Source organism: Diorhabda sublineata, chromosome X (genome assembly GCF_026230105.1).
Source record: "Diorhabda sublineata isolate icDioSubl1.1 chromosome X, icDioSubl1.1, whole genome shotgun sequence".
Lineage (NCBI taxonomy): Eukaryota > Metazoa > Arthropoda > Insecta > Coleoptera > Chrysomelidae > Diorhabda > Diorhabda sublineata.
Genome location: NC_079485.1, coordinates 13,800,039 through 13,824,962, shown reverse-complemented (window position 1 = coordinate 13,824,962; position 24,924 = coordinate 13,800,039). Strand labels below are relative to the sequence as shown.

Genomic DNA, 24,924 nt, shown 5'->3' with positions numbered 1-24,924 from the left:
TTTTTGTTTGACAGTAATTGTATATTTGGATCAAGCTTCGTAACACAGCTTTGATTGATCCTTTAAATGTGCATCTGTAATTTGCGTTCTTAAATTTGTTTTTATTTTTGACATGAGAGAAAATGTTGTCTCGCAACAGTAAGTACTTCCGAAGCAGGAAAGTAAACGGCGAGCATGTTCTCGAAGACATGGATATTCAACAGCATTTTTCCAGATTACTATGGGATTCTTTTTAGCGTTAAAAAGGGATGTGATGATCTTCCCCCAAATCAATTAACTCCATTTGTAGTTCTGCAGGAGCCTCGGATATATCTATTAAATGTGGTTCGAATGCCAGTTTCATAGCAGGAGTGTGCTCGTCAAAATCAGAAAATCTATTAGTATACTCTTATATTAAACAATCCAAGACACCTACATATTCATCGAATATTTTATTTTCACAGTTCTGTTCATTTAACGTTTTAGCTAGCTCCGGGAAGTGTTGTACAGATATTTCCGATCGACAAAGCAATATTTTGAAAAATTATAATTTTTTTCTAAACGTTTGGATCTTTTGCCACATTTCATAAATATACCTCGTTCCACCTTGCAGGCAAATATTTAAATTGTTTTGTTTTGTCATCATATCAGACAAAAATGCAAGGTTTCTGAAAGATACTTCATCTGATAGATCGCATTGTTTTCCTTGTTCTTGATAAAAGTTTAAAATTTGTCGTCGCAAAGACAAAACTTTTATCAAAATCTGATCTGTTGATAGCTGGTGAACCTTGCAGTAGTTTGGTAGGTCAACACTATACGTTTCCTCATCTAAAGAGAGCATCTGCCGAAATTCACGATGACGCATTGCATTTACGCGAATATAGTTGACAATGGCAATGGTTCTATCCAGAGTGTCTTGCAAAATGGTAGATTTTCCGCAAAGATTTTGCTGATGCAAAATGCAGTGAAATGATATCAATTTTTTCAAGTTTTCCTTTTTTAACAAAGCAACCAATCCTTCTTCTTATATCGGCTCCGCGAGTTTTTCCAGTTAGTGTACCCAACACAAGTAGTTCTTCGTAACATTGAAAATCTTTAGTTATAGCACGAATAAAATATAAAACTTGTGCCGAATTTGTTTTATCAGTGCTTTCATCTGAAGCAATTGAAAAATGAACATCTTCATTTTGTATAATTGTATGAAGTTGCTCTGTTACATTTTGGGCTAATTCGTGCTGTCGATCTGTTACAGTTCTTCTTGAAGGAGGTAATTGTTTGTATTTGTCGACATTTCTTGGATCTAACATACTCACTGCTTCAACAATACATTCTTTAATTATTTCAATGTCACTAAATGGTTTGCCCCTTTTCCCAAGTATATGTGTTATTTTATAGGTAACAGCAACTGCAGTGGAATTTTGATTTACAAAGGCACTAAAAGATGCCTGCTGATGATACTTCTCATTTTTCAGCTTTTGAAGTGCAGCTTTTCGTGATTCACTTTCTAAAGCGAAATATTTATGTTCTTTATGAGTCAAGTAGTGTTTATTTGCATTCGCTTTTTTTAAAGTACTTAAAACTATATTGCACAACAAACACATCATTTTATCTTTCTCAGCAGCAAGGAAAAAATCTAACTCCCATTCTACATTAAATGTTCTGTTTTCATCACCTAATTTTCTTCTCTTACCATTTGACATGATGGATAAAAAAATGAATGTGAAATAATATCTTTAACAAAGTATATACTTTCTAGAGATACAATAAAACCGTGTAACTGTTATAAGCACGCACTGTTAACTACAGTTTGCTGAAGATCGCAACAGGGAAGCATTGAGAGATGCGAGTCAGAGAAGCCAAAGCAAGGCGTGACACTCAAATGGGAGATCTGAAAACCGAGTTTTGCTTACTTCTTAGACAAGGTAGTTGGCGCTGCTAGCGCTAATTTGAATTTTTTGCAAAGACTATCAGCTGACTAATGAATTGCTCTGTGTAATCGATGATGCAATCAATATCGATGTAAACATATCGAACATATCGTCTGCTAGTATGTGGCTGCTTTGTATGACAAATTTTGTAAATAGTATTTTGTAATTTCAATTTATTTTCAAATAAATATTACATAGAACATTATTGGTTTCTTTATATATATGTAAATCACATAAACATTGTGGAATTTCAGTAAAGTGAAAAATTATTTATTTGGATATAAAACCAACATTTCGGCAATACTCTGAAAAAAGCATAATTGATTTCTGAAATTCTGAAATCTCCAAATAAATAATTTTTCACTTACCTGAAAATTCTACAATTTTTTAATTCCCAATATTCCTTCTGAATAAAAAAAGAAAAAAGAGAAAAATAGGAAAAAGGAAAAAACACACACACATAGCCGGCTTTTTATGCTTTAGTTCATTCTTATTGCAACTTGGGGGCGCTAAAAACATCGAGTGTCAAGTGTGAAACGGATGGTCTGTGGGCCAGAGCCTCGCTCATGCGTGTTAGGGTCTGTTTCAGACTAGTATTCCGACGTCATTTTACAATATGACTGTCTTTGGCAGGATTTTTCGCGCAACTGTCATGGCCTTGATGTACAATAGTTGTTTGAAACGAACTCTACCATTTTGTACTAGGTGACAAAGGGCCGCACAAGAACCTCGCGGAGGCCCACCTATGCTCTATATTTAACACGTTCCTCTTTAAATTTCGTCCAAATAACTTGTAAAACATCTGAGATATAGACATTTGAAATGTTAAAATGACCACTATCTCCAAACAAAATGGCGGACCTTGAGGAAGTTTTATACTCAGTTAAACCTTCATAATTTACACTTTATTTATAAATTCTGTCAAAATATCTTGGAAACCATCTAAGATATGACCATTTGAAATTTTAAAATGACCGCTATCTCCAAACAAAATGGCGGACCTTGAGAAAGTTTTATACTCAGTTGAACCTTAATAATTTATACTTTATTTATAAATTCTTTCAAAATATCTTGGAAACCCTCTGAGATATAGCCATTCAAAATGTTAAAATGGTCGCTATTTTAAAACAAAATGGCAGATCCTTAGAAAGTGTGATACGTACTTAAACTTTCATAATTTACACTTCAAAGTATTACAATGGCCGCCATTTTGAAACGGCTCAAGCGATTCATATACACACACAAACACTCTACTCTCATTCGAATATATATTTCCTTCCAGTACTTTTCTACATTCTATTTGAATGAAGTTTAACTCGCTTTTCCCAAGTAGCTTCTCTTTGAAAAACTTGGGAAATTAACTCTTCTGAATCCACAATTTTTGACCCTACTATCTGTCAACTAACCTACTGCTTGAGTATACGAATCAGCATCTTCCGGCTTCCAAAGTCTTAAACAAAAATAGTTCAGTTTTTGAAGTAATTGAATACAATGAATAGTGAAATTTCTTGCGTATTTAAAGGCAGTTAAGCCTTCAAGTTGAAAAATACGCCCTATCAGTTTAAATTGATTTATGATTTCTTAGTTTACATTGAGGGATTCAAATTAATTTTAGTTTATAAGGATAAATTAGAAATTTTAAAAAAGTAAATTTATTGTTTAATAATTTGTTTTTCTTTGTTTTTAATTTCAGTGGGAAAAATTTGACAGACAGAAAATTTATTATGTGTTTATTTAATTTTATTTTTTATTTAAGTTTTATTTTAACTTGAAAATTAGGTATTGTATATTATTATATGTAAATTATTTTATAGAAGAATTCAACAGTGATTGAAATTATATATTAAAGTATTATTGATACTAATTTAGATAACACATAATATGGTTAAGAGGAGCTTCCTCTGTAATCTAAATATACTCAAATAAGAGTTTTCCGTTTATTTAACAAGTTTAAAAATGTAAAACAAACAAGTATGGAAATACTAGTTTAGTTCAAGATTGAACAAAAAATCACCTTTCAAAAGTTGGTTATTGACGTGGTACACTTCACACTACAAGAACATCATTTCCAGCCTCCGTTTTTGGTCCCGAAATGCACAATTCAGTTTTAAATCACGTTTTAGCGATTTTATAAAATAACAACAGCGGCGTTATGAAAATAGGAAAAGGAATATTATCCGTAGCAGCTGGGTGAAACGGTTATACAATGATTACGTTAAGTTTATTTTACACCGTAAACAGATTTATTGCTACACACTGTCGTCAATTATTCAAGAAAGATTCCTTTTCATAACATGGTTGACAAATGAATAACTATACAGACAGGTTTTGTGGGAAAAAAACTAATTTCAAATATCTTTTAAACTATCTGAGATATGGCCATTTGAAATATTAAAATGGCCTCTATTTTTAAACAAAATGAGTTTTGTTATTTAGTGATGTGTGTGTTTGTGTGTGTGTTTTTTTTATTTATAAGAGGGGGGAATCCTTTTTACGGATTCCAGGCAGAGGTGGTACGCCTGAATATGTGAGACTCGACTCTGCGGCGCTAGTGTCCCTACTCACTAAACCCTAAATCTCTTATCTTCTATCCTCTCATCCCCCGCGGACCCGCCTTTTAGGCATTACATCGCAGAGGGAGGAATTAGCTGCTGCTCTTCCTTCTGGTAGCTAAGATTTTATATCTTCTTTCTTCTAGTGGACGTCATTCGCTCTTCTTCTTTCAATGGAACGCAGTTCCGTAAGGACTTCCGTGACAAACGAATTGATAGCGTTCCAGGCAGCTTCTGATGACAGCATTTCTTCTACTATTGTCTCTGGCTGGATTCTCTTCTTTAGGATCGTCTCCAGCTTATCTCGTTATGGATAGAATCGTGGGCAGTCAAAGAAAACGTGCTCTGCGTCTTCATTGATTCCTGGGCAGGACGGGCACTCCGGTGAATCATCATGCTTGAAGCGGTGAAGATATGTCCGAAAGCATCCATGTCCTGACAACATCTGCGTTAGATAATAGTTGACCTCGCCATAACTCCGATACAGCCAAACGTCGATCTTTGGTATGAGCCGGTATGTCCATCTTCCTTTTGTTGCGGCATCCCACTGCGATTGCCATCGTGTGATGTTGTTCTGCCGTTCTTCAGCTCTGAGTTCCTCAGCACTTAGTGTGGTTGACTTCTTTCGTTGGTAAAGGTTCCTTCTTTCCTCAGCTAGAACTCTGAGTGGCAAAGTTCCGGAAATGACACAGATTGCTTCCTCCGATATTGTGCGGAAGGCGCTGGCTACTCTTACAGCATTTAGACGATATACTGGTCCAGCCTTTCTCTATGACTCTTGCAGCTCCAGCGCATCTACCCAAATGGATATTCCATAAGTGAGCACCGATGTGACAACTGATGATAATAGTAGTCTTCTGCTCCGCTTTGGGCCGCCGACGTTAGGCATCAGTCTTGCGAGACTAGCTCTTACTACCGATGCTTTGGCACTGACGTGTTCTACCTGCTTCTTGAAGTTGAGTCGGGCATCAAGCATCACTCCCAGTTATCGGATATACGGTTGTGATGTGATTTCTTGAGTACCGACTTTCAGCTTGATGGTCTCTACTGCTTTTCTGCTGCTAATAAGCACTGCCTCAGTCTTATGCTTCGCCAGCTGGAGATTCTGTTCGTTCATCCATTGGTTGACTTTGTCAAAGGTGATGTCGAACATGACATTCCACAGGAGTGGGCCTAGAACAGAGCCCTTAGGTACACCTCCTGTAATATCGTACTCCTTAGGACCATTCTTCGTGTCATATTTAAGAACTCTATCGGTAAAGTAGCTGGCTACTATCCTACACAGATATTCTGGAACGATTTTCTCTCGTAGAGCTTGCATGATGCAGTTCCAGTTGGCGGAATTGAAGGCGTTTTTGATGTCTAATGTCGCCACCAGGCAAAACTTCTTTGTGCCGCCTTTCCATCTGGTTCCTGCGATCGCTTCCAGAGTTGAAATCCATACTGGTTGTCTGCTAGGAGTTGATCGATTACTTCTTCTATTCGTTGATGAATTATACGTTCTAAAATCTTACCTGCTGTATCTAACATGCAGAGTGGACGGTAAGATGACGGTTCATCCGGCGGCTTTTTCCTTTCGGAAGCAGTACCAATCGTTCCTGTTTCCACTTCTTTGGGAAGGTCCCTTCTTTGAGGCAGATGTTGCACACGTTTAGGAGCAATGTCGGTGCTGCCCTTAAGATGGTTTTTAAGGCAATATTAGGGATTCCGTCCAATCCCGGCGCTTTATTATTTCCTACACGGTTACAGGCCTCCATCAGCTCCTCTTCAGTGACAGATGGTATGTCGTCGAGTTCACTTGGAGCCAACTGGTAATCGAAATTTCTTTGCTGTGGGAACAGCGCAGTGACGATTTTTTTCATGACCACCTTATACGGCCTACCCCACACGTCTTTCTCTACCTTGTATATAAGTTCTTTCCAGCATCTTCTTTTGCTCTCTTTGATAGCTTTATTCAGCACATGACGCCCTTTTTTGTACTCTGCGATTAACTCCGCTGGGTTGGCCGTTGATAGCAGCGTTGAGAGATTCTTCTCTTCCTGTGACACTCTTTACGAAGGCTGCTGATGTGGTCGTTCCACCAATGCACTGAAGATTTGGGTTCATGCCACGTTAACGAGGCATACTTGCATCACAAGCATGTGTTATTCTTCTCATCAGGTCCTTAGTCTGTTCTTCCGCATATCCAAAGTTGATCGGATCACTGTCGAGAGCTATTAGCAATAATTCTGAGTCACAAGACTTTACTTTCCAACCAACGTTGTTAGATAGCTTGATATGCCTCCTGAAGTTCTGGTTGCTTGATATTTCCCAGAATATTGCATGATGGTCGCTGGCGGTGTAGATATCCAATACTTCCCATTTGTCGTTACCTTTAGCAAGGCTACTACTGACAAAAGTGAGATCTACAATCGAGCTTGCGTCGCCCTTGGTGTAGGTCGGCGTATCACCGCTGTTGAGCAATACTACATCTAGTGTAATAAAAGCCTCCAGCAGTGCCTTCCCTCGTGCGTTGGTATGTTTGCTACCCCAGTCCACTGCCCAGGAGTTGAAGTCTCCGGCTATCGCTACTGGATGGTATTGCTTCGCATCTTCGATTAGTCGATCTAGGAAATCAGTGAAGTCACCAATAGAGAGGCTAGGTGGTGCATAGCAGCTATAGAAGCGGATGCCCTCTACTGATGCTGCTACAAAGCCGGCATTGTTGTTGTCGACTGCGTTCTGGAAAGGGAGCTTGCCACATGACCAGATGACAGCCTTGGATGTGCTGTCCGATTCCCAGGGTTGGGTGCTTAGGTGTTTATATGGCTCCGCTATCAGTAAGTCAAGCTCTAATTCACGCACCGTCTGCATGAGCAGGTCATGCGCAGCCTCACAATGATTGAGGTTGAGCTGCAGTATCTTTATGTTCTTTTGCTTGTCATCCTCTGAAGCGCCTCTTGGAATACCGGGCATTTGTGGCTGCCGGCATTGTGAGCAGCATTCTCTGCGCCTTGGTTCTCGGCGTATAATGCACATTTGGCTGGATTTTTACACCCGGCGATCTTGTGCCCTTCATGTCCGCACCTGATGCAAAGCTTAGAACGATCTACTTTGCTTTTGCATTGAGATCCATGATGCCCAAAGTGCCAGCACTTGAAGCATTGGATCGGTCTCTTCGTTGCTCTAATTCGGCAGTTTATCCAGCCGATCCGGATTTTACCGCTTCCTTCTTCGCTGCAGCTGCTGGTAGAGTCACAACAGCAATCTGAGTACCTCTGTAGGCTTTTCGTATCCTAATTGCCTCCTGTGGTATCTCGCAGGGCTCTCCAATTTCCATCTGCAGGGCGGCTTGGATATCCTCCCTGGTTGTGGTATCGTCAAGATCTCGAAATTCGACATCTTCCTGTAGGTCTTTACAGATTACTTTGGCGTCTTCCTGTAGGATGTCCACGATAGTTTTCTGCAAGGCCTGGCCTTTGTCGGTACTTTTCCTAAAGAGCGTTATCAGCATATTTCTGGCCCTGGTTTTGTGGATCTTATCCACGGTGGTACGGACCTGCTCTTCGGGGACGTCCTTCTTTATTCGACGTAAAATCTCTGCGTACTTCGCCGGCTCAGATGGGCGGATGATTAATGCATCTGGCTTGATCCGCTGACGCGGTTTTCTGCACTTAGGCTCCGGCCGGGGCTTCTTCGTTGGCTTCTCCTTCCGTAGCTGTTCTTTCTTCTGCTTCTTCAAGTCTTTCTTGGACTGAACAAGCTTCCAAGCCGTTTTGGTCTGATTCTTGTCCGCGTCGAGCGACGCTGGTTTCGTCGGCGGACTTTGTTTCGCGTCTAGCTTCTTCGCCACTTGCGTGTCCACAGGATGAGGTGAACTCTGTACCCTTTTGTTATTCTTCTTGGGGACATTTTTATTGAGGTCACCAGCAACTGACTCTGTGTCAGCTTCTGCTCCGGTGTCCATCGCTTCAACAGGTGGTAGTTCCGCTTGTTTTGGCGTCACCGTGTGCAGTGACTCGCTTGGTTTTAGGGTGACGTGGCCGTGCCGCTGTTGCATTTGCTGCCATTGTTGATCCTGATTTTTGAACCTTCTCAGGGCACTGCAGAGGTTCATTGACGTCGATTTGATTTCCTTGTGGACATTTAGCTTATTTTGAAGGAAATCTTGCAGTCCATTGACTAGCTTTTCCAAATGTTCTAGCGCATCTGTTCTCTTCTTCTTCACACTGAGTAGTAGTGCGTCTTGCTGAACATGAGGCCCATTTCCTCTATTCTTTTGTGTTTGTTGATTAAAGTTCTCCATAAACTATGATATGACTCCAAAGCAAAAGGTCGTCTCCGAACGCGATGCCTCCGGAAGTGGGGGGGAGATCCCTCCTACAGCTACCCCCATTGCTGTGAGAGTTTCTGGCCCTGAAGCGGGAAAATTCAACCGCTTCGACCCTGCACCTGCTTCCTTCATCGTCTTCCTCTTGCTTCCATGGGTGCGGCACGTAGATGCCGGGAGTTACCATATACACCACGCTATAGGGATCATATCGCACATCTCTTTCGAGCAGCGTCACCCGTATCCGCTTGTGTATGTGACCCGCTGGCCAGATGTATTTCTGGCCCTCCTCGGTCCGATGGTGATGACCGACCCTTTAAAAGGGGAGTTTTGTCCACGGGAGCGTATTTTATTTGGCTCCTACCTTTTGCCCTCGTCAGCTATGGAAAATAAGCTTCATCCAAGGACATAGGGCATCTTCTCATCCACTCGGGGAGACGCGCCTGCTAGCAGTTTCTCCTCTGCTGCAGGTGTTTGTGCGTGTGTGCGTGTGTAGTAGTAAAAGAAGACGAAACAGCTCGTTGAAAACTTTCAGGCATTCATCAACATTTTATAGACGATTGAAAATTGATGAGAAATTATCAACACATAGCCTCGTAGATACTTATACTATAAATTTGTTCCGACGCGACGCCATCTATAAATGATGCCCATTAATCCGATCCCTAGAGAGTTCTAAGTTGTTTTCTGTGTTTGTAGGTCAATTTGTCGGGTAACAGCAGTGCTGTCATTGATGCGGGATGGCAGTCAAATTAATCCTTTTGTTTTTTCTCGTCGAAACAATCTTGAAGGTGTGACCGACACCACATTGACCATCGAAAATAACTGTATATGCGCCATTTTGAGGTTACATTGCATTTGACAGAGGCGAACCAAAATGACCGCATCATCTTTGGTCACTGACATTTACCACTTTCAAGTAGCTCATCTTCCGATTGGTTATCTTGTTTTATTTACACAGCCACTTATTCAATAAAAATCACTTTGAAGTTGAATCATCACTATTTTTGTCATCATAGTGCAGAATTTTGATCACTTCATACATTAGTCCATTCTGTTATTCTTCCACCTTCTTCATCAGCTTTTGTTAAATTCATCGGTTTTCCTCCATAAGCTACTGTTGGCCTTATTGCTGTTCTAGCATACAATAAACTTCAGAATGAATATTCTAATACGAATCACTAGTCAGCTTAGAGGTGATACCATTCAATTATCCCGAATAAAAAGCATCAAAAGGATTAAGATCAGTTCACATAATAAGCTTGCGCACTGTGTAGCAAGCATTCAATATTGCAGCCTTCTGGATATGGATAAAAGTGTTTTTTGGTAATCTCAGTTTGGCGATTACGCTAAACGTCAGTTGCAAATATAATAACTAGGACTATTTCCACATCTTCTTAATCTCAATGGTGAGATCTGCGTACTTGGCCAGTTTTTCCTGGTGGTTATTGAGAACTTTCGATATGGCTACGTCGACAAGAAGGACTGAATTGACACTTCTATCAACCACCACGATGTCAGGTGTGTTATTAGAAACCTGTCTATCAAAATATCCATTTTTTTTACCAGCTCACAAGGAACTGCAAAAGAACTTTCCAAATAAGGAGAGGGTGTTTGCAAGACATCCCTCATGCGTTTTGTTTTAAGCTATCTAAACAAAGTTTATAGATACAGCTGTAGATCTTTCTTATTGTAATGGTTATTCTTTTATTTAAACATTTGAACTGTTTTTTTACACTGGGGTGGATTTATAAACACGGCTTGTCATTTTACTTACCCAATTTATTTACACAATATGTTTCTTACTTACTTATAAAACTTATTTATACATTAACCCTAATTTCACTTCTAGGACTGACATTTCACTGAACACTTATTAAATTCTCCATACACTAATTCATTTACATAACCGTTTACTTACTGACTTACTGGCTGACAAACAAGCGTCTATTTATACAAAACGGATTTCTCGATAATTCGATTTTAGAATGTAAACAAAAAAAGGTTTTCCTAGAAATTTATACAATAAAAACGGCCACAATATACTGTAAATAAGTTATAAAAAGAACATCAAGAAATTGTCGCTTTATCTTAAAAATTGGAGATAACAGGACCGGCTTCGCGTCAGTAGACAAGTTTGTAACATTTTTATTAAAAGACTTTCTCATAACATCCATTAGTAAACTGGTGTTACATAAGTCACTGGCATTTCTAGTTTGTTCGCATTTAAATTGTGCACTAAATGGTTAATCGCCCTGTATATTACCGGGAAAAGCGGGTAATGGGGAAAATTAACCCCTCAATTGCTCTAGCTACAACCGTATCGTGAATAAAAGTTTCGAAACAAGACTTTTGACAAGTTTTTATTTTACTTTTGGTGAAAAAAAGAAATAATTATAAAAATTGCCTCATAAATTTGTCTTTGCAGCCATTTTTTGATAACGGGGACGTGCAAAAAAGCATAGGTTCCATTTTATGGTGGGTGATGCAATATTTGATATTTTCACAAGATTTTTGGCATTTTTGGTATGCCAGAAACTAATCAATACATTTTAATTCGGATTAAATATTTCAAAAGTACGAAAAAATTTCTATATAAATGATAAAAAAATTAATTTCAACAAGCCATTAATCGCTTGTTAATTGAGATCAGATCAAAATTGTTGAAGCTGATTCGACAATTTAGATCCAAAACTTGTTAATGATTCTTGATGAAGTGAGGTTAGGGTCACTTCATTTAGTACAACAGAGCATCACTGAATCGATGAGAATATTATTGAGATATTGAGACCTAATTATTATCTCGTGATTAAACGTAGAATTTGAACAGAGGCAAGTCTCTATTTGTCGAATGCCACGGTCCATTGATTGGATGATTGATAGTGATGATTGACACTAAGGGGCAATTTTCATGTCGAGGTTTATTCGAAGGATAATGAAGTGGAAGTTGATTTTGTGAACTATTCCAATAAATTAGTAAGTAACGTTTCTTCACGTGTTTCCATAATTATTTTTAGACTTCAAAGAGATTTCTGATTTGTATTGAATATAATTCAATTTGTGGTAATCGTATTTGAAACAGGAACTTTTCTGGACAAAAGAAAAATTGAATAATTGAATAATTTGGTATCAAAATTATTATTTTTATTGTACTGATCAACAGTAAACACAAATTCTGGCAACATCGAGTTATCGCCGTTCAAAAACGCATTTTTATTTTACATTAGTTCTGTTTTTGGATGACGATTCAAAAAAAGATCGATTTTTAAATCTATTCGAATGATAACCTGATGAATCGATTCATAAAAAAACCGACGTCTAAAAGATAGATTTCTTTCAAGTTTTTATTTACAATGTACATATGAAACTATTTTATGGAAAACAAGGAAGATAACATAAGAAACAATCTCTTATTACTAAAATCGGAGATTTTCTAGTTCAGGAAATTCGAAAATAACAATTATCAAAGTATCAGATCATGCTTAAAAGAAGACTTTCATTTTCCATGTATTTGTTACATTAGAAAGTTTAGAAAGTAAAGAAAAAGGTTCCCAATTCTTAGTATATAAGCTTTAAAAAAAAACATTTTGTCAAGTCTACTGTGATTCGAGCGTTTACGCTAATCACTTGCGATGTTGCCGGCATTTCAATTGAAAAAGGACGCTCAAAAAGAACAGATGATCCCATGATATTCGTATATATCAAGGCTATTGAGTGAATATAATAATAATAATACCAAAGCAGAAAAAATGTCGTTTCAGTACAATATATCCGATCAGAGGAATCGATTAATCGATTTCAAATCACCTTCCCTAGTACAATTGTGAATATATTTTAATAGAATAAAGTTATTGTTGTAAACAAAAATCAAGATTGAAACCAAAATGTATGTCAAGTGAAATTTGAGAATAAATTTTTTGCCACAAAAAAATTTAGTATCTACGCCTATGGAAATGGAATTCCAATATAAGTACAGAAGAGAAGAAGAATTTTGATCCCGTTATGGGAGAAACGGGGTTCTCACTTCATAATACAAATCGAAATAGGAGAAATCAAAGTTTAAAAATTTTCCTATACTTTCTAAAAGTCAGCTGTAATTATTCAAAAGAGCGTTATTGCCATGGAAACTAACAAAAATCTGATGAATGTTCGCATTTCCGGTTCTTATTGTTAGTTAAAAACAATGTATGGTACGTTTCCTTTACAAAATTACAAAATAAGAAGTAGAACGTTTCAATGAGATAATTAGATCTGTAAAGACAAGACAACCAAGAATTTTTCAAAAATTCATATTTATTTTTGATCTATAACATTGAAGTTCTGGGAAAAGTAGGGATATAATCTTATTTATACAGGGTGTTCCTAATACCGTTGATATCAACTATGGGTGTCATGTAGACTAATGATTCAAGCTAACTCGAGAAATCGCAACGATTTAACTCTGGAGATCGAGGAGGCCAATTTTGGGTCTCTACTCGACCAATCCAACGGTTGGGATATGTTGCTAAATAGAATACATTTCACATGTTTACTGTTTTTCACACATATTTTCATATAAATCAATATTTAAAGTTAAAATTTTATTTCATGAGACTTGAAAAAAGTGAGGGTAGCTAATTCCACCCCCGTATAATATAACAGGAATCTATGCCCCTGGTAAGTCCTTCCAGATCCTTCAGGACATTAACATACAACTATTGGATTGGCAGGGATAAATTCACTATTAATTATACCGGGTATTCCGATAAAAATGATCAATATCGTTTTTTATTTTAAAAGTTTCTCAAATGTTTCTATCTCTTGTTGGTTATATTTACTGGCCTTGGGATCATCTCCACGATTATATTCATAGTTTAAAATATCTGTCCATCATCTTAGCGCAAGAAGTTCGGATGTTTGATATCTTCTTTCGATGATATATAACTTATCAGATCATGTGATCAACGTACTTTGATATACTTCTTGAAACTTTATGCTCATTCACTCAAAATTGAATCGCTGTGCGACTAAATAGTTTCTTTATGAAAAACTGTTAACTAGAATTTTAAGTCAACGTTTCGGAAATTTTTTGATATCTATAATCGTTCGTTGTGGAAAAACAACTACAGATTTTGAATAAACTAATGAACATTTGATATATTTCTTGAGCTCGTCCCACAAAAATTTGGCAAAATCTGAAATAAAGTTTTTTCTATTCCCAGATTTTCTTTGAAAACCGAAATTTTGTTTGTTATAAACTCGCTTTGTATAAGGGCTTTTGTATTTTTTCTATGATAGTATCAACGTTTTTCATCTGATTTTCTCGTATTACAACATTGCCGTTCCACAAATGTAGTTACTATATATTTATATAGTATTATTTAAAAAAATGTTCTTCAACTTTAACCCTGTATATTTCTTACAAATATCAAACCGAAGAAATGAAATATGAGAAGTCGATAAGAAACACGTTTTTTCAATTGATTCATGTCAAAAATAAATCGATACCTCGAATGGTTTCGGATATATAAAATTTTTTATACAAGGATATCAATTTTTTTTCAAATGTATGTATATTTGACGTATTAGTTGAAAATAGAACGTTATGGCGGAAGTATGAGAGAAACCATGGAATATTTTATATTTTTGACCAAAAAATTTCAAAACTCATGTTATTTTCCAGATCAGATGTATAATTTTCAGGAAAATCCAATTTTCATGAATTTCCCGCGAAAAATGATTTTTTTTCTGAGAAACTGATATATTTTTCGAATATCCTTGTATCAAAAAACACCTTTCTATAAAAATTCAGCAGAATCTGAAACAATGTTTTATTTACAGAGCAAAGGGGTCCCCTTTGAAATCTGAAATTTTTGTTTTAGAACTTCTAGCTTTGAATATGTCTTCGATGAAATCCAATTGCCATTATTTTCAAAGTTATAAACAAAAGGACAATTTTATCAGTAATAAATTGTGATTTAACACATTCTTCTGCATATCAAATTTGACGTGGATAATGTTTAAAACTACGTACAAAAAAGCTTCAGTTTCAATAATTTAATTTAATTTCTTCCCAGCGAGAATTTTTTGAGACCAGTAATCACTGGGGGCCAGATCTGGACTATACAGTGGATGAGGAAGCTATTTGAACTGAAACTCAATTTAACCATCGTTGCCATCGACTTATGAATCGGTGCATTGTCTTGGTGAAACTTCGACATATGAGGCCGTTTTTCCTTGATTTTAGCATTCAAACGACTCAACAACTCTATGTAGTATTAACTATTGATTGTATTTCCCTTATGGAGATAGTTCATGAGCATATTTCAAAAATACTGAAGTCATAATCTTCCCAGCTGACTGTTGTGTTTTTGGACGCTTCGGACGTGGTTGACTGTCTGCAGACCACTCAGATGATGATTATTTTGATTCCAGAGTGAAGTGATGGATCCATGTTTCATCTATTGTCAAAAATCGAAGCAAAAAGTCTGAACTATCACGTTTACTACTTTGAATCGTCAACACGTTGTTGTTTTTGATCGATTGTGAGTATACGCGGCACCCACTTTGAAAAAAGCTCGCTCATGGTAACATGTTCATGTATAATTCTAAACACACGGACTTCTGAATCTTAGCTATCTCACACATTCCAAATTTACGATGTCACCAATTTATTATGTTTTCTGGATTAACATCTCAATTTTCCGACGACCAGAACGTTCACCATTAATCGACCACGTTCAAAACTTTTGAAGCCATTACCCAGCTTGTATAGTTTTTGTTTCCATCAAAAAGCAATAATAAATAAACAAATGAAATATTTTGAATCCATTGTTTTGAAAATAAGAAAAGTAGCATCACTTTTTTCTGTCTACTCGAAATGTCATGAAATTTTACACATAGTCTTTCAAAAGTTGGTACTTCGTAAACGTCATATGGAATTGACAACGTCAACGCCATCTGTGTGTCAGTCACATGACTTATTAAGTGATGTAATATCTATGTTAGTTATATATTATATATATTCAGTAGAATGTGAAGCCAGAAAATAATAAAAAAACTTCCTCGAGAAAAATAAGTGAATGAAGTCGAAACTGGAAAAAATTATTGATATAACATTATATGTGTGTTTCTAACATCATGCAAAAAATTCAACTCGTATGAAATTAAAATTTTTACAACATATTTTGAAATTGGATTATAGGGTAGGCTAAAACTTTTGACCGGTAGTATATTTAAATTATAAGCAAATCAGTTACTTTGGAAACATATTGAATACTCATAAATACGAAAACTCTCCTAAAAATGAGTCCGTGGTTATAAAAAATATTTTTGAAATTGTGAGCGTTTACAAACTTATTTTCTATCTCACTGAATATATATCTAAATAAAGGTGAATAATGATGAATTATGAAAAAGTTGAGTATTATTTTTCACTTTATGTTGATTATCTCATAATACTACATAATTATTTGGTTAGATTACTAGAGAGTTCTCAACATTGATTGTTGTTTTTTTATGATTTATATTCTTAAGTTGAAATGGAACTGTATGCCATAAAGTTTAACGACACTTTTTACTATTTGAAAACGTACAAAGTATCTTAAATGATTTTATACACGAAAGTGGTGCGGTTCAGAACGTATAAAAAGATCGTTAATTTTTAATACGTGACAACACAACAAACCTTTTTAATTTTTTCGAAATTATATGGACTGAAAATGTCCTGAATGAATTAAAATTTTTTGCTTTTTACTCATTTTTTCGATACATATAGTAGGAAATTATGCACATATTATTTTTTACACCAAACCGTTTTTGAGTAAGAGGGTGGAGATCTGTAGATGTGCTTCGCATATTTTTGGCAACCCTATAGCTAAATACCATCCTGTACATGTCTAGGTATAACTGAGTAATAAGTTCTGAGTCCCTGGTGTATCTTAGTAAATTTTGCGATCAAGGAAAGCAACTAATCCATCATTTTTTTTTATGGAGGCTAGTCTAAAACATGACTGGAGTCAAGCGTTTAAGTTGTAGAAGCTTGAGGCACATCATTCCAAAGTTGAATTTTCAGACCAATAGCTAGTGGTCATTTTAAAAGTCACGAAACTTTCTACAATGAATCCTCTATACCTACATCCTTCAAAAGTGATTCAACAAGATTAAGAAAAATATATTACATGTATCATTCTAAATCTACGTCTAATGAAATCCATGGACACATAGACACGTTTTGGGCTCTGGCAGACTGTTGGTGATGGAATTTTGCTCTGGCACAGGGATATCAGAAGTGGCTTTCCATTTTTAGTAGGTATGGGTCAATGCGTCTTCCTCTATTTGTAAATTAACTTGGAGTCTGTGCAAATTGTTTACTTCCCATGATATCTGATGAATGAAGGGACCAATATAAAACTTTATCGCTAGCTTGGAACCTACCAACACTCACAATTACTGAAGATAAACTGCAGTTCACTTTCAGTTTCTGAAGACGATAACTTGGCTACCGAAACGCGCGTCAGATAGTTGTAATTAGTTTTGGTTTTGGTGTTCCAGAAATTTAACCTAGTTCAGAAAGAATTCCAGAAGTCTTGTTGAGTCGTTTCTAGTTTTTAACGATAACTTTTCATTTGAAAAGGGTAAAAAGTTTTTTATTTCACTGTATAAAATGATGTTTCAGTATCAAAAAACCTTTAGATTTACTAATGATATAAACAACAAGAATCTAGATGATTCCTCGTATTATTACAAATCGCTCAAAATGCATTCGATGTAAAATCAATAAATTATTGTCGTGTTTCCATATCGTTTCCGCGAAAGTTTCCAACCATTATTTCCGTTTTAGCGTAATATTTTAACATAGGTACACACAACCAAACTTATATAAACAAAATCTAGCACAAAAATGGAAACTTCAAGAAAAATCGAGGAGTTTTTTCTATTCTTAGTCTTGAAATAGAACTGATATTCTGGAGGTCGAAGACATCGATTTAAAATGTCATTCGATCGCATCTTGGTTGCTTAATATCTTCACAGACCAAGTGCCTCACTGTTCATGGATTAAAAAAGTTTCGACGACATGATATCTGAAAAGGCACAAAAATAATAAAAAAACTTGTAACTGTCTTCTGCTCTACAATCCTCAAATCAGAATTGTTCTCAAGTATGTCTTATGTTATGTACCAGAAGTTTTGTAACAACAATGTCCAACATTTCATTTTTAATAAGAATACGGATTTTTTTAGTATTTCGCTCTCTTTGTTTGGGAAGACATAACTTGCTAGCGGGAGAAGAATCTTGGGCCCTTCCATGTTATATCGTTTGAAATGATAACTTGAAGAACAACAAAATTCTTTCCATACAGACCTCCTAGCGATACCCCTACAGAGAGCTGATAAAATCGTTTACCTGTAAAGAAATCATCCAAGGTGATTGAATTTTTCCAACAGAACTGACAATAAACGGCAGGAAGATGAAGATTTTGCAGTCATGGACTGACTCAACTTATCAAATGAACCAACTCGGTGACTTATAACTGTTTCCAACAACAGACCTTGATCTGTACAACGCAAAATTGGAAACATCAGATCACAAACTCATTACAGAAACGTGTGATTTAGAAATCCAAACTCAGGATACCCCTAGGCCATATAAAGTTTGCTTCAATTTCATCGACTCTTCAGTGTTTGAAAACGAGATTTTGGGAGTAATCTTGACAGGAATGGAAGCCTATATATCTTACTATGTTAAGGTTTCTGCATACCACAATCCATGGTTGATGAAAACTGCACTAGAGCAATCAACTACAAAAATGGCGCTGAAATTCTAGTGCTGAAAATCGTATAAACTGTCTCCAGAATTACCTTCAAGCAGACTTAGTCCTGGCTATCAAAAACTTGGAGCCCTCTTTGAGTTGAAAAAACTATATACAGTTTCTAATTCTGTGAAAGACCCTGATTAGTCCATCTTTGAAGTAACTCGGATCCCAATACAGAAGAAAGCATTTCGAATCATAGGCGTTGATAGGTTTGATCAGAAACTTTAACAGCTTGAAACATAGAAAAAAAGTAGCTGATCTGACTCTGCTTTACCGATATTACCACGGTAAATGGTCTTCCAAGCTGTCCATCATAATCCCGCGTGGAGTAGTTTTTGCAAGATCTACTGGACAGGCAGACGTGGTTCATGAATATTGAGCTCGTCATGCAAACGCCCGCCCGGAACGTCAATTTATTGGGATTCCTTTCTTTGGAGAAGTGCAAGCTTGTGGAATCAGCTACCAAGGCACGTCCTCCAGAAGATCAATATCTACCGGTATCTCCACATGGCAGGTATCTCTCGAATCACCCTCTTGTGATTGCTTTTTACATAAAAGAAAATAGAGAGTAATTCCAAATAAGTTTGGATGTGTGTACTTTTGATACTATGCGCAACAAAACTTGAACTGATAAAAATTCCTTTCTGATTTTCAACGCTGTACTTTTCGATAATGTATTCTGTTCGATTCGGTTTATTATTAAAGGCGACGCTTTGCAAAAGCCGAAATTATTGCCGACTCACTAAGTACACGATTCAAATTTACATATTGAAAAGGAGTTTGACAAGTTAAATGCTATAACCAGTTGAAGCAACTCCGCAAATCTAAAGCTAATAGCTATGAACTATACCAGCTTCGGTGGATTAAAGCTAAATCTCTGTTGCATATTTATCTATACCTCAATAATATTCACTATAAATCCATCCTAATTTTTTAAAAATCGTGGTAAAAAATCAACTTTATACATTCTCTATAACTCTGTAATTATTTGATTGGAATTTAAAAAGGATTTTGATGGGAAAACATATATTTGGCATCTATAGAAAATATAGAGTTTCAAAGACAAAGCCCCTCAAACTTCCAATGGGAATGGGGGTTGAAATATATCTTTTATTGACAAAAGAATGCCAAATTATTGATGAAAAGTAACTCATTTCATTGAATTGTCAAAATTTGAACCATTGTTTAGGATTGATATTATTTTACTTGAAATCAAACCCAATTTTACATCTACTAAAAATCAGCTATATTTTCTAAGGTTATAATCAAAACTGTATTAATAACATAACGTTACAAACTACTACGTTTCAGTACGGAAAACAATCGAATCTCTTTTTGCACTCGTTGTTCGCACTTTTTTAATAGGTGGCCTCGCCAAGAAGCTCTTATTAAGCGGCGTTGCCGATACGCACTTTTCCGCATGCATACTGGGGAAACTGAACAACCATCAAAATTCGAAAATTCTTTTCTACCAGCAGCTTTTATTCTAGAGAAAAATCTAGAGGCACTAGGTCAGGCGATGTTACAAATTTTTGATTTTATGCAGGGTGGGCATAAAAAGTGTTCTATTTTTCTATTTTAATGCATTCAGGGGTAAAAATAAGGCAATTTCATGTATACTGCCGACTAAAAGTATACAGAAGAAATTAAAACTTGTTAAGAAATATAATACTAATTTAAAACCACATATACATCTCTAAAAATTTAATATATGAATAACAGTAAGGTTCACTTATAAGAAACTATACAGGAATTTGCCTTATTCTTCACCCTTGAAAGCATTGAAATTGAAAAAACCGGGTGGTTCTTTTTGAAAAAATAAATAAATTTGATATTTATGAAGTTAAACTTTGGTCACATTTTATACACACCCTGTATAAAATATAAAATTTTCGATTCGAATACATCCAACCTTACTCAAAGCAACCAATTAGGAATTATTTTAATATCCTTAAGGGTATTCTCGCAAAAAAATAATTTATAAGAGTGTGCAACGATCAAATTTGTTAGAAAAAAATTAATAACTCAAAAAGTATACATTTTTCCAAAAAAGTTTCTTGACAAAAGTATACTGAAATTTCACGTATAATTTAAAAATGTATTAATATACAGTGCTTCACTTTTGAGCCTATTTTATGTTTGTTTTAGAGCGAAAAAAATCCATTATAGGATTAAATCAGTAATTTATCAACATGAATTATAATCTATACTGCTTCTGAGTAGGATTATTGATCGAGAGATTGTTTTTCGGTAATATTCGAACGAATTTCTCCAAGATAACCTTCGAAGGTTATTTTTTATGTTTCCGTTTCCACTCAAAAGGGAAAACCCTCTAATCCTGCCTACAAAGCCAACAAAAGTAATCCTCATCGATCTTCAGCGGATATATAAACGATGAGGGAGAGTGGAGTAGGTCAGGGTTTTTATGGAATTTCAGACTCAACCGCTATTTGTCCGGGAGTTCCATAGCCCGAATATCGAGAATATATTTGGGTTCAGTTGATATTTCGGGAATGAGGCTCTAATAATGTCTGTTTCCAGAAATGAACAAAGCATTAATAGGACAGAATACCTTGGACGTTCAAGTTCTAATGGAAGCATGTTTTAGATACGAAAAGTATCAAAATATGTTATAGGAAAAAAAGATGAGAGATAATTCATTGAAGAACACAAAAACAAGGAATATATAGAAATAGAATAAATTTTAAACTGTAAAATGGAAATTAGTATACAAATGGTGTCAATTTGAACAAAAAAAACACAAAAGTTTTTGGGAGAAATATATTTATTTTTCAACGTAATCTCCAATAAGTTCGATACCCTTTTTATAATAAGAATCGTCAAGCTACTCAAAACAGCTGACATCACCTTTTCATTGTTGGAAAATCTTTGACCATCAAGTCTGTGAATGTAAATAAATGTAAATAGTGCATGAGGTAGCAATTCAAATTTTAATTCATTAATTTTGGCCATTGGAATAACGTATGTGTGATCAGGTGCATTGTCTTGATGAAACAACCCTTTCCTCTTTGCTCAAACGATGCACTAAGTTGCACCGTTGATAGTTTTTCCTTTTTCAATGAAAATTATCCCAAAAAACAGACGCCAAAAACTTGCCTGCAGATGGAACGGTCTTTAGTATCACATAATGATGAACAATTTTTTCCTATTCACTATTGATGGCTGCCAAAGAAATTCCAAACAACGAGGCGTTTTCAAACTTGATACGTCTGTTGTACAGATTGTGTACTTTCTAATACTTTCAGGCCAGACACTTCTGTATCACCCTCATCCTTCGAAAGAAATTGGAATAATTACTACTACAATAAAATACAGAGGGATATTTGTCTAATTTAGGGGAAAGCGCTGAACTGGAAAAGAAGCAGTTGAAATGAAGCAATAAAAATTATTTAATAAAAATAATACAACGAGATGTTTTGATGTATCAATCAAATTATTAAGAGAAAATGCTGAAACCTGACGAGTTTTGCTTTGAAGAGAAAACATTTTCACAAATACCCATCTTATTCCACTACCCTCGTTACCATGAAAATGCCGTCTATACTTTGTGTGATATATTATTAGAAAGATAATTATTATCAATGGATTTTTCGATATCCACAACGTTTTATTAAAGACAAACAGAATCTATTGAATTATAGTGAGAATAATTCACTTGTCGACAAAAAAAATGTTTTGTAGTAACACAAGAAAGGATAGCATTGTTATAAAATAGATACAAATACGAAAATATAAAAAAATTAATAATTGTAACACGTAAGGTTTTTAAGTTACATTTATAGAACCATATTCATTGGTAAAATATTTAATATTTATAAAAAAAAATAATTTCACGTTTCTTAAATCGTATATATTGACAATATTTATAGTTAACATCTGATAAACATGCCTCACATCTATTAAAGACAAAAAGTTTAAAAAAAATCCCTTTAAATATCAATTAGCTCTACTTTATCCTTTCATGAGCGGTTCTACTTTCTCTTGTTAAGAGTCAACAGTAATAACTTATCATGACCGAATCCCATCGTCCTTGATACCGAATTTCCATTTTCCTAATATCTTGGTGGAACCTTTCACCTTGCGCTCATCACTGAAAGCTCCCAAATTTTCGGGAGGAAATGTCAGATGGGAATGAAGGAGATGAATTTTCAATGACATTCGACCACCAAGGGATTTGTAGGCGTCTAGAAGTTCTGTTAGGTAGTTTGGATCTATATTGTTGCCCAAAAAACCCTCATTACAATAACAAATGCCTTCCATGCTCTAAGTTCCTACCTGGTGAGTTTTTTTTTGCAAAATTGTCATCGTCCGGCAAGTTTCTTATTTGGGGCCCAATAAAAATAACTTCCCTTGATTTGGCCTCACTCAACTGGGAAAAGACTTCTCTAAGGTACTTGAATCCATCACCCTCTTTATTCATAGCCTTCACAAAGTTTTTCAACAATCCAAGTTTAATGTGAAGGGGAGGGCAGAAGGACATTTTTGGGATCTAAACTTAACATTTTGAGATCCCGGTTGAAACTCACTTCTTGTTTACCAATTTTTTTTCTTATAGTGTTGATCTACTGGCCGACTGTCCCATAGACAAAGAAAACAACAATGTTTCATAAGTCCTCCCTAAAGTCCTATAATTGTTGTAGTTAATTTTGTTTAAAAGCAAGCGAATATTTTTATAAGTTTCTTTCATCTTCACAGAATGAGCAACTAGTATAGACGGTTTTGAATTTCTATTGTGTAACAACATTGCGTTTAAACTGTATTTAGATGAGTCAATAAATAGGCACCACTTACTGGGATTATGCTCAATATCAAGTTCATTCATTAGACCATCAATATCTACACACGCACACAACGAATTTTCTATATTGTAGAATGCAGTAGATGAAGCATTTCTTTTTCTAAAGGTCGTAGTTTTTGTCTCTTTGGCTAACTGGAAGCTCCATTTTTAAAGACGGGAAGCAAGAATTTCAGACTGTTACTTTGATAACCCCAAATCACGTGCTAAATCATTCACTTTGAACAATCAAATGTGACTCTCCGGAATTGGTACTTGGAGTAAAAATAGGGTCTTTGCATTGTTCTTCGGAGCTTCCTGATAATATGTTGTCTCCAGTATCTTCTAAAACAATATTTTGCGGATCTAAAGGCGCAACCGGTACTGGTAAATATTCGTTATTATATATTATTATATAATTTTGATACTTGATCTTGTGCTTTCCTGTTAGGGCTTAATAAATCTTTTTTCCATAATTGGACGGGTATTTCAATTTTAAAAATAAAGTTCTCGCCTGGGTTACGAAAATATTGTCGGCCAGTGTAATTAATGTGGACGAAGAAATTATTACCAAGTTCCACATTATCTTAAGGGAAGTTATCCAACATCTTCTTTTCGCCGGATACACCAACACTGTCTAATGCGCGTTTCGAGTTATCGTCTTCAGAGGCTGAAGTACAAATAACGTGTCACACAGTGTAATCGTGAGTTTTGGTGTAGTGGTGGTGTAAACAGTGTATTCCAGAAAATGTAGCACCATAGAATATTCTATATTCGACCTTACTTTCACTATAATACAGAGTGAGTTTTATGTATGGAACGCTTCAATTATCTCGGATACGGCTTCTTACTAATTTACTCACAGTGGATTTTGTTATGGGATTGCAGTTAGGATATACATTATATATACAGATATTACACGTTCCTTCCTTTTCTTCTACGCCTATCAGCATATCCTGATATCATTAAAATATCAATTCGTTCTTTTTTAAATGGACGATTCATTGTTTTAAACGTCTAATTTGTTATTGTACCAGTCATATCCACCTAAATGTATTATTTCAGCTTTCGGAGGAGATAACGCAAATGTAGTAAAGCAAAAAATATACCTAGTGATCGATTTGAAATAACAAAGTTTTACCGGAAGAAGTGAATATTTGACAACAATGTGAATACCATCGAATTACCGGCCATATCACAAACTCTTACGCACAAAAATTTCCAATTCGACCAATTCCGCTGAGATGAGAGCCTATGAGATATTATGATGGAAGAGCACTTTTTTTGCCCAATTTGGTAATTTTTTTCCATTTCAGTAGAGTACAGCTATGTATCCGATTCGCCTTCTTCCAGGTAGTCACATCTTGTGAACCATAGAAAACAGATCCTTTAATTTCTTGGCCTATAGGAGCCTATAGGTTTACTTTGGAGCACCTCTCTACTGTTTAGATTGTTCCTCAATCTCTTGTGTATATCAATGGACACATATTTTGGCAACCAAAGCTCGGAGTTGCTGAAACACTACTCTGATTTGGCCTTATGCGATTTTGTCCAAAGTTAGGAAACAC

The 24,924-nt window shown here is 35.6% G+C and overlaps 1 protein-coding gene across 1 annotated transcript; it reads right to left on the bottom strand.

Moving 5' to 3' along the window:
- Positions 1 to 881: 881 nt before the first annotated feature.
- Positions 882 to 1,583, bottom strand: LOC130450591 (uncharacterized). Its single transcript, XM_056789060.1, has one exon. The coding sequence runs from the start codon at positions 1,581 to 1,583 to the stop codon at positions 882 to 884; it is 702 nt and encodes a 233-aa protein (XP_056645038.1).
- Positions 1,584 to 24,924: the final 23,341 nt, after the last annotated feature.